Raw genomic sequence first — 12,518 nt, 5'->3', positions numbered from 1 at the left:
TGAAAGCTATTTATATATAAAAAAAGTTGCTATTCAAAAAGTGAAAATTTCAAGCTTCACAAAAATGACAGTTGGGACTGGAAGTTGGAGGCCTTCAGCTCAAAATGCCATACCATGTGTTGAAATTGAGTTGGGAGAAAAAAAAAGAGCCAAAAAAAAGGGCTTTCACAAAGTGAGTCGCAGTTTGTTTGGGGGAAAAAATTGCATAGTCCGTGTTAGTAAAAGTGGGCTAAAAATATAAAGTGGCATCAGTTGTTATTAGAAGCAGGCAGAGGGGGTAGAAAAGAAGAGGGAGTTGTAGAAAGAAGGCAAGGCTATTAGTATTTGAGGGGGTGGGTTAAGGGGGTAGACTGGATTTGCAGCCGGGGCAGTGTGTTATCGAACACATACCATCCTCCTCTGTGCGGACGAGCTGCGGCAAGCTTTCCGGTCCTGCTCCCACATCTGTATGAGCAGTGACTGTCACGCGGTACTCCGTCCATTTTTCCAAGTTTTCCAAAAGGTACTGGGAGTTTTCCGGAGGGATGTCGGAGATTTGGCCAGCGGCGGTATCCTCTCCTTCGGCTGCGGCGTACTGTACGGTGTATTTCGTTATGATCCCATTTTGTAATTCCGTCGGGGGTGGCCGCCAACTTACCAGGATGTTGGTGGAGCTGGGGCTATAGCACTTGACATCCTGAGGCGGGCCTGAGGGCTCTGATTGGCGGGTTGGATTCAGAGTAGGAATAGGGGTTTTCGTTTGGTCAGGCCGTTCATTGAGTTGGATTTTGTTTGGAGGGAGTTTCAGTTTTTGATTTGATTGGGGTGATGATGGTAGAAATGACCAAACAAAGAAAAGGAAGAGGGAAATAAAATAACACAAAATGAGGACAAAGCACAAGGACTTATGTGGGTAAATAAATGGTATTTTAAGTCAATGAAATATCACAAATGAAGAAAAAACAAATGGAAAAGACCAACACAAAATTATACACACTGATGATGTATGGAAGAGGTTGATTCGAGAAAGGATAGCTTGACAATATTTAACCTACCTTAGTAAAAAAAAAAAAAAAAAGGAAATAAAAAAATCTTATATATCCTACCATATTGTTAGTCTAGAGCCTTTAATTCCTTAGATTTGACAAAGAAATAAATATAAAAATAGAAGTATATTTGAATGTATTTCAGAAATAACTTATAAGATAAATCATTCCAAATTAAATTAGGTAATAACTATGACAACTATGAATTTGGCAAGCAGTTACCATCAATCCAAAAACATAAAGGTTGATGCTTTAACTAGTTCAAAGTAGAAAATGTTGTATTTGTCACCAACCTTTCCGAAGCCTGTTGGTTTGTGGTAAAAGCCTGATTGTACAACAGAGAACTTCCCAAGGAGACATGACTGATTTATTAGATTCTGATAACGTTGGCATGCACTTTTTTTATTTTTTTATGTACTTCATCATTTACCTCTTACATCTGGGCAGTTTGAACTTTTGAACTTTTATACCTACCTTCTCTCTGCCCTTGTCTTTCAGAGACCTCAGATTTATTTCAGATGTGCAAAGGCAATAGAAGGTTACAGTCTTTTTTCAATTAGGATTTAAGTGGAGTTCTCCTCTTAGTGGTGATCAAAACAAGATTAACTGTACTGCATGCTCTTTCATTTCTTAATCCACAACTCAATCCAATTTTGCAATTTCCATCTGCTTCATAAACCTGAGGTCTTTTGGTGGGAATGTCCCTAACTACAGAGACAATACTTGCTTTGAGCTTTCTACGATATCTTTATTCCACAACTTTCTTGATTTATGTTTGACTTGAGGATTAGCGTCAATGCCCATTCATCATGAAAATGGGAAAAACCCTTTGACCTCCAGATAGCTGGTTATTGCCGGTGTTTAGCGACATAGAAAGCTCAGTCTCAATATGCTATTCTCTTTTTTCGGCTAACATGCAATGTCAAGAGACAAGGTTTCCTATAGGCCAACCGTGCCCTTTTATAATATAAAGAGAGACGGATATGGACATTCATATGAATAATTCAAGGTTCTATTATTCACTTGAGTCAGGAATGTTTTTGCACAACAAAGGTGGAGAGGAGGAGTAGATTCTGTAACCTTGCCTCCTGACTTCACAGGAAAGCCCGGGTGTACGCTGCCCATGCAACCTTTTCAAAGTGAATAGTGCATGGTCAGGTAGACTTCAAAATATGTATTTGCTACTTCAAATGTTTAAATCTGTTCTATTTTCAAATGCATCAACCCTTTAAAAAAATGTATTTGTGCCCAAGACCTTCCTAACGTGTTTTTCTTTTTGCTGGTTTTTTCATATTTGGATTGTGCAGCACACATAAAATTAGGAATGCATTTGAAAATGTGTTTTCTTCCCAAATGGTTTCAACTCTATTTGTCTACACCTATAGGTTAGATAAGGAAGAGGACCTACGTGTTTGCGGAGTTTCAGCAGAGATCTCGTTGGTGTAAGCTCCAACTCCATGTTTACTACGGGCGGCTAGCTGGAAAGTATAAGTAGTGAAGGGCTTCAAGTCCTTCAGTAGGTATGTGGTGGTTGGCTCGAAGCTGATGCGTTTCTGTGAAGAAAGTTTCACATTATCAATTTCTCTTCAATACCAGGGAGTTTCAGATAAAAACATGAATATAAGAATACGATCACATGAATACAATCCATAGAATTTGAGAGTTTAGACAAGCTTATACAAGAGTGAGAGTTTAAACAAGATGTGTAAGTGTATACAATCACATGAACATATTTGAAAATCAATTTAGAAGTGATTAACAAATTGCAAATTGCATCAATATGGGGCTCTTACTTTGCAATTACTGTTCAACCTAGGTCTGAAAGTGAATAAAAACATAGCTTAATGTAAGGAAATAGCTACCTCCTCTTTGTCATCCCTCTTCTTGTACAAAAGCTCATATCCTGTGATTTGGTTGTCCTGTCCAGTCTGTGCTGGGGCAATCCATGAAAGTAATATGCTTGTTTCTGATTTGGCTTCTCCTTTGAAGTCAGTCGGTTGAGAAGGAACTGGAAGTGGAATACAGAGATTAATTCATTACTCATTGGTCATACTTCCACAGATACCACTTTATGGGTTGAGCTATTGCTACTGCAGCCACATTGTATTTCATTTGTGTCATTTCAACCAACACAGTAAAGCTAAATGCAGACACAGATTACAGGGTTTCTTCATACTGAGGAAATGCCTGAATGTCCCACCACAAGAAGTAAACAACAATGTTGAATTTATTGTCTTTAATAAACCTTACTAATGACAAACTAATAAAGTATTTCATGGCAGTTGAAAGCCTAGTGATATTACAAGTTTGTTTACAGCTGTGGTTTAGGATTTTAACTGACTAATGAAGATGAGTGGTTGGAAAAGCCTTTCTTAAAAAAATGTGGCAATGAAAAATATGTTTTTCACAGTCAAACTTTAATTGTGGAGTTTGTAAAACTGTGAACTTGTTCAACCCAAACAAGCTCTGTCGCTGTGACTCATTAACTGTCAATTTAATAAAAAAAAAAACAGTTCTCACCTCCCGTCTTAGCGATGATCTGAAGGTCTGGAGAGAGCGGTCCGTCACCCACGGAGGTGTAGGCCAGGACCTTGATGTAGTAGGTCTTGTTGGGGATGAGGCCCTGGATGGTAAGGAAGTTAGACCCCCGAACAATCTGCTTCTCCCAGAGGTTGACGTGCTGGTTGGAATCCATGGTGTAGTAGACTCGGTAGCCCATGATTTGCCCGTTGGCCTCCTCTGGCTCATCCCAGTGGATGACCGCCGTGGTGGCGCTCAGCATGTGACCCCTGACCTGCCTCGGCGCCGTGCTGGGCGCCTGCTCGGCCGTCTTGGCCTCGATGCTCTCGCTGGGTGGCCCGCGCCCGATGTTGTTCACCGCCACCACCCGAAACTCATAGTCGGAGTACGGGCTGAGGCCGCCCACGCTGTAGCGAGTGGTGGCGACGCCGTCGATCTCCTTGTACGAGTCCTCTGAAAACTTGGACTTGTGCTGAATGATGTAGTAGGACACCGGTTCGGGATTGCCAGAGTCCCACGTCAACGTTATGCTGGTGGCGGTGCGTTCTGTCACCACAGGGATGCCAGGAGGCTTGGGCAATGCTGCGATGACAAAGACGGAATAAGCATGAATAAATAATACGCAATGCATACACAAAACTTTACAAACTCATATTTCTGTATAGTTATCCATTTTCTATTAAGGGTAATACAGATTCATTCATTTTAGTTTATTATAGCTGAATTAAACTAATAACATTAACGTACCAGACAATGACAATATATGGATTCATTAGACTCATAAGGTGTAGGCTTATTCTTAGGAGGCTTTATTAAGTCTTGGTATTGTTTTACTTGCCTGCATTGTATTAGCGCAAAGCGGCCGCATATGAACTAATGTGTGAGATTAAAGGCTTGGATCCCCCCCAAGTAAAACAGCCGACAACGCTCTGCACTGTTGTTAATCTGGGGTTTTCCCAGTGTTTATCTCTTTAATAATTTAGCAGGTAAATTTATTGCTTTAATTCCCCCACATCAGTGGCACATGGCGAAAGATATCAGAGCAATAGATTGTCTTTATATGCCATCTGAAGTGCGCTTCTGGGGGAGCTTGCTGCCAACCTCTGTTATATTGTGACTAATATCTCTGTGTTATGTCTAGGAAAAACAAGGCTGAGCGTGTGTGTGCGTGATTCTGTCTCTTGTGGGCACGTGCACACGGAGACACCAATCTGGGATATCTTTCTGGTATACTGCAGTGTAGATATGATTACACCCAGATAAGTACCGTGCCTACAGAGGACACCAAACAATACTCACTGCGTTTCACACCCCCCTCACGCCCCCTCCCTCCACCTCTTGCTAACAGAAATGGTGAGCTGTGGCTCTGTAGCTCTCCAGCTGGGAGATAAGCACTTCACTATATTCTCAATCTGGCATCTAAAGCACTGAGGCCGGTGCCAGGGCTTGTCTAAAGCTTTAAGGAATCCTCTACAGATGACTTATCGTGGCAGGGAGAGGTAAATAACTTTCTTTAAAGCACTGCCAGCAGTCTCCGCTTGGATAGTTTTCTCTTAACATAGAGTGACTGTAAATTGAAATATATATATATATATATATATATATATATATATATTTGGAGTACATGCAGAGTTTGAAAGATTTTTTACTGCTATATGTGAACCGCTATGAAGTCTTTCAGCCAGCCTTAACATATGTACTGCTTATGTGCATACTGCTGAAATTAAAACCGCATAACTATGAAACAGCCTTACCTTTCACTGTTATCTGTGCCACCGCCTCTATCACCCCCAGGGTTGACATGGCCACGCAGGTGTAGTTGGCCGACTGGCGCACGTCCGTAAGCTCCAAGACGTTCCGTCCGATGGGCATGTCGTCCTCAGGTGTGAGGTCCTCGGCGCCCAGCATCCACTTCACATAGGGCATGGGGGAGCCCACTGCCACGCATGTGATATTGACACTGCCGCCTGGCATGATCTCATTGTCTGTGGGCGGGATGGAGAATCGCGGCGGCACCCGGCGTACTGCAAAAGACAGAGGATGGTGTGAAAACCCAGTAGAAAATCAAACTGGCCAGAGTTTCCCTCAATTATTGCCAAAAAGAAAACCGACTGATGGTTTACCGCTCATACACAGTGTAACAAATACATTAACAGAGGGCTAAATGTCTTAGCATACCTAATAAAATCTGTTTGTACATAGATACTTTGTGATTGTTTGATGGAAGGGTAAACAAAAACACATTTAAACACATTTGGTCCAAGACTTACAGATTTCAACGGTGAATGGGTTAACACCAACACAAGCACCATGCACAAAATACTGCATCACCATCGGTACAGATAAGTAGAACAGCACAAAGTACTGGAGAGTCGGCAGCACTCCAGAGTTGTATACGGAGAAACAACTTTGCTGCGTACTTCCAGCTGATGTGAAATAATGTGCCAGATCACATTGTCACATCACACATATACATAGATACCCCCGAGACAGTGTTTTTCTGCGCTTTATCAGGCTCAGTCCAAAAGTGGATACACATTCCAAAGTAATTATTTTCAAAGATGAAACTAAGAGGCAAAAATGTAAAAAAAAAAAAAGATTTATACTTTCAAGTAAATCAAAATGTGTAACATCCATAATGCACATGAACAGATCCGAGGCCTAGCGGTGGGGAGCGAGGGTCTCTGTCATGCACACAAGAACAATAGCTGACTTCGCGAGGCAACCATGTTGGGGAGTCAGAGGGAGGAGGGCTGCGGGGGCAAAATAAACAGTAACACAGGCACAAGAATATCGCACAGTGTAAGTGGAAGGGTTACACAGTGTTGGGTTTCAATGAAAATGGCTATTATAAGCCAGAGTTCCTGGGAGAGCACGCAACTAAAACACACTTGGACAGATTTGGAAGAAAGCAACATATATATATATATTTTTTTTACAAAGGGCCAATGAATGGGAATGATCAAAATCAAGGGCATATGTTTTTTTCCTCAGGTTTGACCAATGAGGATTTGAATACAACACTCTTTGTGTGTATATGGAGAGATGGTGTAGACAACTGAGGGGCTCGGGCATAAGGAAAATTGAAAGATATTATCAAGTATTGGTTTTATAGAATTTCTGGGAAAGGCTGAAATCAAAGAAATGAAGTCAGTGTTACTGCTTATGGTACTTGAAATGGATTCCTGTGGGTATCTGTTTGGTCACTCAAAGGCATACTGATGACTGAGGGGATTATTTGGGGAATGTTGTTTCCTGCTCTCTATGGCTTGGATGAAATTACTCATACAGTTCTTCAGTGAACCTTGATGATACTAATAAGGGATGTGAGACTTCTAAAAGTCTGAATATACTTCCATTTACTGCTCCTTCATTGATTCCGCTTTGTAAAGAGCCTCCGTGATTCATAGTTCCCATGACCACTAACATTCACATATCGCATATAGATTTACATGTGATGTTGTGGTTGGACAATAGCTAAAAACCAGTTGTGTGTGCAGACATTTGCTGCTTTAGAAGACGACATAGCCTCGTGCTTCCCGCTGCCTGCCACTATTTCATGAAGCACATTCTGTTGAGCAGATTGCACCTCTCCGGAGAGGAAATCTAGGGGAACTGCTTGCATTATTAAATACAACTTTTCTCTCACTTAATATTTAATTAATATCCAATTGGATCACGCTCCCCGTAGACATAATGTTATCCCGCTCATTTGAATATCATTACATTTGTCATATCTTGAGGATAATGCTCCAAATACATCACTCTTTCATGACTTCCTGACTTGAAACATCCTTGTCAGAGGAAGTATATAATCTCTGAGGACAAGGGTGTTTTCATGGCTTAGTGCTTGGCTTCAATGGACTTTGCTTTTAACATTTTTTTTTCTGAGCAACTTCATTTGGAGAGAACAACATAAGTACATTTTGAGTGCAGTGTTGGTTAAATGGCTGTACAGAGAAGAGATTGACAACTCATTACGGAGTGGCCAGGCATCCGTGTCGCAAAGCAGCTTTTGGTTCCAGGAGCCCAGAGTGATCAAGGACATCCTTCCTGCTCTGGTGCTGAATGTCACATTACAGACATTTTTTTTTTTTTTTGTCCTTTTTCCCCATTGGCCTGCCGTTGTCTCGGCATTGGAAACCAAGCAGGAACACTGACAGGAGAAGGGTTGGGGCAAGGGGGCGGGGAAAGGGGAAAGGGGATGACTAGCTCGAGCATTAACAGGTGACCATGCAAATAGACCCTCCCAAAGATGCAAATACCTTCCCTCCCTCCCACCCCACCTCAAGGATGCAAACATGCACCACTTTTTTGGACAGTCAAGCATTCTGGCAAGAACCAGGGGCATTCTCGATGGGAACATGGACACCGAATACGCAGCGACGGTGCATGGCTATCGACAATAAAAATAAGTTGAGGTAAAACATGGAAAAAAAAAAAGCTAGAAAAAAGGCCATGGAAATGCAGCTACAGCCATTTCATTTGAATTCTTCAAGATGTGATGTTTTTTTCGTGGCAAACAAATTAACTTTCATTATTTCTGTTTTGTGACGTGGTTAAAAAGTAAAAACACACCAACCTTCTCGCAGCTCTGAGGGATGTAGGGGTTTTGATGCAGAACAAAATGAAATGAGGAAAGGAGAAAAAACAAGGGAAACACAGAGAGTAAAAAGGCCATGTTCAAGGTGTTCAAATGCTACTTGAAATAATTCGAAGGACCTTCTGTCTCACAAGTGCCGGGAGCCCTTTGCATCTCCCCGGCACCCAGGTTACCGAAGCAAAAGTGTAACCTATCAGCACTTTAATCATGGAGAATATTTATCGTTAACACACCAATCCCGTCCCAGCCATGTGGTTAGCTTACATTCATTAGAACACTATGTTTTATATAGTTGCAGGTATTACAAATTTAACCAAGTTGTGGTTTTAATGATATTTTGTTTCAATGTATATTGTAGCAATTCCTTGGAAACTGAATGTTCATTTATGACTAGAAATGCTAACCATAAGACTGAACAGCATTGCAAAGTTTATATGAAACTATAATATCTATATATAGATATGTATTTATTGACATTAAATAAAAAATATTGTTCAGTGGAAGAGTACCAGTGGAAGAAGAATCATGTAAAGCCTTTGCTGCAGTATAGCTGCAAGTAAAAGTGCAGAGCGATAACAACAATTATTCCAGTGAGCCTAATAATTAGACTTTCACACTCACAATGAAGCAGTGAGAAATTGCAGCCACTGGAATAAAGATTGTTACCAAAAACAAGCCACTGCTGCTATTCCACCAGCAAGATACTCTACGCTATATTGTTTACACTGAATTCAAGAAACTTTTTTATTTCTTTTTTTTTTTATTTCTAACACCTTATTACAGACAGAAAATAAGTTAAAGTTAAGTATTTTTTCAAACTATAGTTTTACCTAGGGATAGGATTAAAAAAAACCACTTTTAGTTGAAATACATTTATGCTAATTTCAACACTTTTTAGATTTTGTTGGCAGAAACAGGTGATGATTAAAGATGTCCTTCCAATGTTGCTCAAAAGGAGGGAAAAAAAGCAGAAAAAAACAAAGATCAGAAAGGATCTGCTCACTGCTGGGGAAAAAAGTTGGGACTGGTGGAGGAGGGCTGTCCACCCTTTTCCCCTCCGCCAGTCGGGTATGAAAAGGCAATTAGTAGGTAAACACAGCAAGCAGTCAAGTCATTGGAGTTAGACTTAGGATAATCAAAAGAAAGGACCAGAAACAGAGCACACAGGTTCAAATCAGTGCAGGTAAGTCAAGTGCAAAAAAAAGCATACTTACAATTGCTTCATGGCATATGGACACTCAAGACTTTTTTGGCTTATAGGCTTTGCTCAGCATTATTTATAGCGATCAAATGATTTAAAGATTCCGCTTGATTTTTTAACAGAATGATAGAGGCATGCCAGCGTTGTTCATAATTGTTTCCTACCTCTGACGTATAGATTTGCCGGGGCGGAGTAGCGGGTTCCATCGTTGTTGGTTGCCACACACTCATACTTCCCCTGGTCAGACTCTTCGCTCTGCTCTATCTGGAGGGCTCCTGGTTGGGAATAACAAACGGGCAACGGAGTACGCTTGGTTAAAATTCTGTTGTGCGTGTCGAGTTCACAAGCAAAAAAGAAAAAAAAGGTCTTGCTCGACCTCAGAGGGGCCGACATCAGTCCCCTCATTCCTAGTTTTGCTTTGTCGATTCAAGCTTCAGTAGTTGGACAGTTTTAAGGAAGTTGTGCGGGTAATCAAACAACGTCCCATCAATTCAAAAATACTAAATCCTATCCACTTTGTTATCTCAAGTATTTACCTATCTGCCATAATCATCTATCGTTTACAATGGCAAGTGCAACATGTTTGGAAAGTTTCTATCATTTAAAGTTTTTCCCCCATCATTATCACAGCCTGATCCATCGGCTGAGGCTAAGTGAAGCCTCTGTTAACCTATTATAGGTTAGGGATAGCTGCAAATGATACTCATGCTATACAAGTATATTGTTCCTGTTGCCAGGTCTAAAGTAATAATAAGGGAAAAAAAACATGTTGTCAACCAAGAGAAACTCTTACGTTAATTTTTGTCTATTTTACCTTTACCTTGTAGATGACTTCTGGAGAGAAAAAAGCCTGAATACATATTGTAGGGTCTAAAAAGGCACTCATCTTAACGCCAATGTCAAAAAAATGTCATAATTTCACTTTGAGTAATAGGGGCAAGCCCTTCAATATACAACATGTCACTGGACTGGTCAATATGGGGATGAGTGATACTGCTTCAGGGAAGCATGGATCAAACAAAAGAGGTTTACAGTATAAGAAAGCAGCATAACAAGGGAGGACAATTGAAAAAAAGAAATTTAGGTATGAATTTTAGCATATTCAATCACAGATCAAGTGTAATATTCATCTGGTAGAATAATTTGGGACTTCATCTAGATGAAGTTAGTTTGAAAAAAATGCAGCACATACAAAAAATCGAAAAATGCTGCTCATACATGTGGAAAAATATTAATTGACGTGTTGAATAAGGCAAAACCAACATATAACCCTCTGTAACAAAAGGTTTGACATGCAATTCTTCCCAAATAGCAAGAAATGTATGTCGGCACAACTTACAACCTTCTGACAACCCTTAGCTGAAAAATAAAATGCAATTGTATTAGAAGACAAAATTCAAAATATTGGCCTGAGCCGACAAGAAGGCAACCAACCACTGCTTTAGCTTGTAAAAGCTACAAAAGACACCCATAAAAATCCACCAATGGGATCAGCAGTGTGGTGTCACATGACCCGGGGAAAAATGGCTTTATGCATCAACAACTCTCCAACTCCATGTCACACGGCAAAAATGAGCCAATCAGGTCCTCGCCAGACTCTACTGTTTGCCTTCCCTCAAACCCTGAAGAAAAAAAAAGTCAAAAAGTAAAATTGTCTCCAAACCCAAGAAAAGTAAGAAAAATAGGTGAAAGAGAAAAAAAGCACCGTAGAAACTTTATCAAAAAAGTAGTTGTTTGGGCTTTTTTGTAGAAGGTACAGGAGAGGAAAGCAAATAGAAGAAATGAAAAAAATAGTTTGCAAAGATAGAAAGAATTCTTTGGGAGAAAAAAGCAGAGGAGAGGCAATGTTGTCTTCAGCATGCCTGCGTGATTCCACAGCATCTGTGCATATTTTTAGTGCTGAACAAGAACAGCTAAGGGGGAAAAATGCTTGGTTGTTTTAGTTGGACAAAAAGAGGGACACATGATTCGCTATGGCCAAAAAGAAAACAAAAATGAACGGAAAAAATAGAGTTTAAAAAATAATTGTCATTGGATATGCTTATTTGAGCCAGGGCAAGCATATCACAACTGAGTTAAAGAGGCTCTTGAAACCAGAATACAAAGGAGTAAATAAAGCATAGACATAAAAATGGAATACAAATTTAGTCAACGAAACAGGACAAATAAGAAGGAAGGTCCGTATGAACGAAATGGGATTTGGACTCGGTAAACAGGACAAAAATGGAGGCGATTCAAGTGAATGGATGGGTTGACAGCAAGAATGAATTTGTTTTATTTTCATTCTGTGAACGTCAGTTCAGCACTCTTACCTCTTATTGGTGTACCACCTGGGTGGATAATATGAATGCAAATAAGATTAGAAAGAAGAAGCATTAGTACGAGAAGATAGAGGCTGGGGGCTTTGGAAGAAGAATCAAATTAGATTTAACAGGGTACGTAAATAAAGGTACTAGAGGAAAGAGAAAGGAGAGAGAGAAAGAGAAGGAGAACTTTTCTGTACTCTATTGGCAAAAAAAGACAGGATTCATCATAGGAAAATCATAGGTCAGAGAGAAGAACTTGTACATTGATGTGCCACAGGGGAGGTGCCATTTTGGAAGTGGCAATGGCTTCTGAAGACCATCTACTGAAGGGAGAGACTTTCAGGACTTTGCATATGAGAGGGAGAGGAGACTTGTTTAAGAGACCTGGAACCCTTTTGCTTGACCTGAGCTATGCAGAAGCGGGTCACCTCCCTAAAACTCTCGACATTTCCATACCTACAGTGCTGGTGTTAAAAGATTGAGTAAGTGAGTAAGTGGGTCAGTGAGTCAGTAACAAACACGTGAGGACAGGTCAGAAGTTTCTATTACCCAGGTCAGGATATGACATTGACTAAGCTAAGGTTTGGTGAGACTATGCTCTGGATAAAGTGATACTATAGCAGTGGTAAGACACTTAGACACCGTGGGGTGAGGGAAAAGTGTGTGTGTGTCCCTAGCAGTATCCCTACATCTAAACTATCTGTTAGTAAAATGCATGCCATGCATTTTAATAGTTGTTGGAAACATGGAAATTAGTGGGGGGTGATGTGTGCTTCAGAGCTAAGCACTTACCAAAGGATTCTGTAGATTTAAAAATACGGAGAGAAGAAAGACAGCATAAGAATATGATTATATTCCTTAGG

The 12,518-nt window shown here is 40.4% G+C and overlaps 1 protein-coding gene across 1 annotated transcript in view; it reads right to left on the bottom strand.

Moving 5' to 3' along the window:
• LOC139914456 (receptor-type tyrosine-protein phosphatase delta-like) overlaps nucleotides 1-12,518 on the bottom strand; it is a 192,683-nt gene that overhangs the window by 40,120 nt on the left and 140,045 nt on the right. Inside the window, exons 7-12 of the mRNA XM_078291873.1 lie at nucleotides 9,514-9,624; nucleotides 5,300-5,569; nucleotides 3,546-4,127; nucleotides 2,888-3,033; nucleotides 2,434-2,578; nucleotides 391-696 (exon numbers count right to left, since the gene is read on the bottom strand). Coding sequence (XP_078147999.1) covers nucleotides 391-696; nucleotides 2,434-2,578; nucleotides 2,888-3,033; nucleotides 3,546-4,127; nucleotides 5,300-5,569; nucleotides 9,514-9,624 — 1,560 coding nt within the window. The remainder of the gene's footprint in view (nucleotides 1-390; nucleotides 697-2,433; nucleotides 2,579-2,887; nucleotides 3,034-3,545; nucleotides 4,128-5,299; nucleotides 5,570-9,513; nucleotides 9,625-12,518) is intronic.

The sequence above is a fragment of the Centroberyx gerrardi genome, chromosome 23, assembly GCF_048128805.1.
Source record: "Centroberyx gerrardi isolate f3 chromosome 23, fCenGer3.hap1.cur.20231027, whole genome shotgun sequence".
Classification (NCBI taxonomy): Eukaryota; Metazoa; Chordata; class Actinopteri; order Beryciformes; family Berycidae; genus Centroberyx; species Centroberyx gerrardi.
The sequence above is the reverse complement of the archived record's forward strand: the minus strand, read 5'-3'. Positions and strand labels throughout refer to the sequence as shown.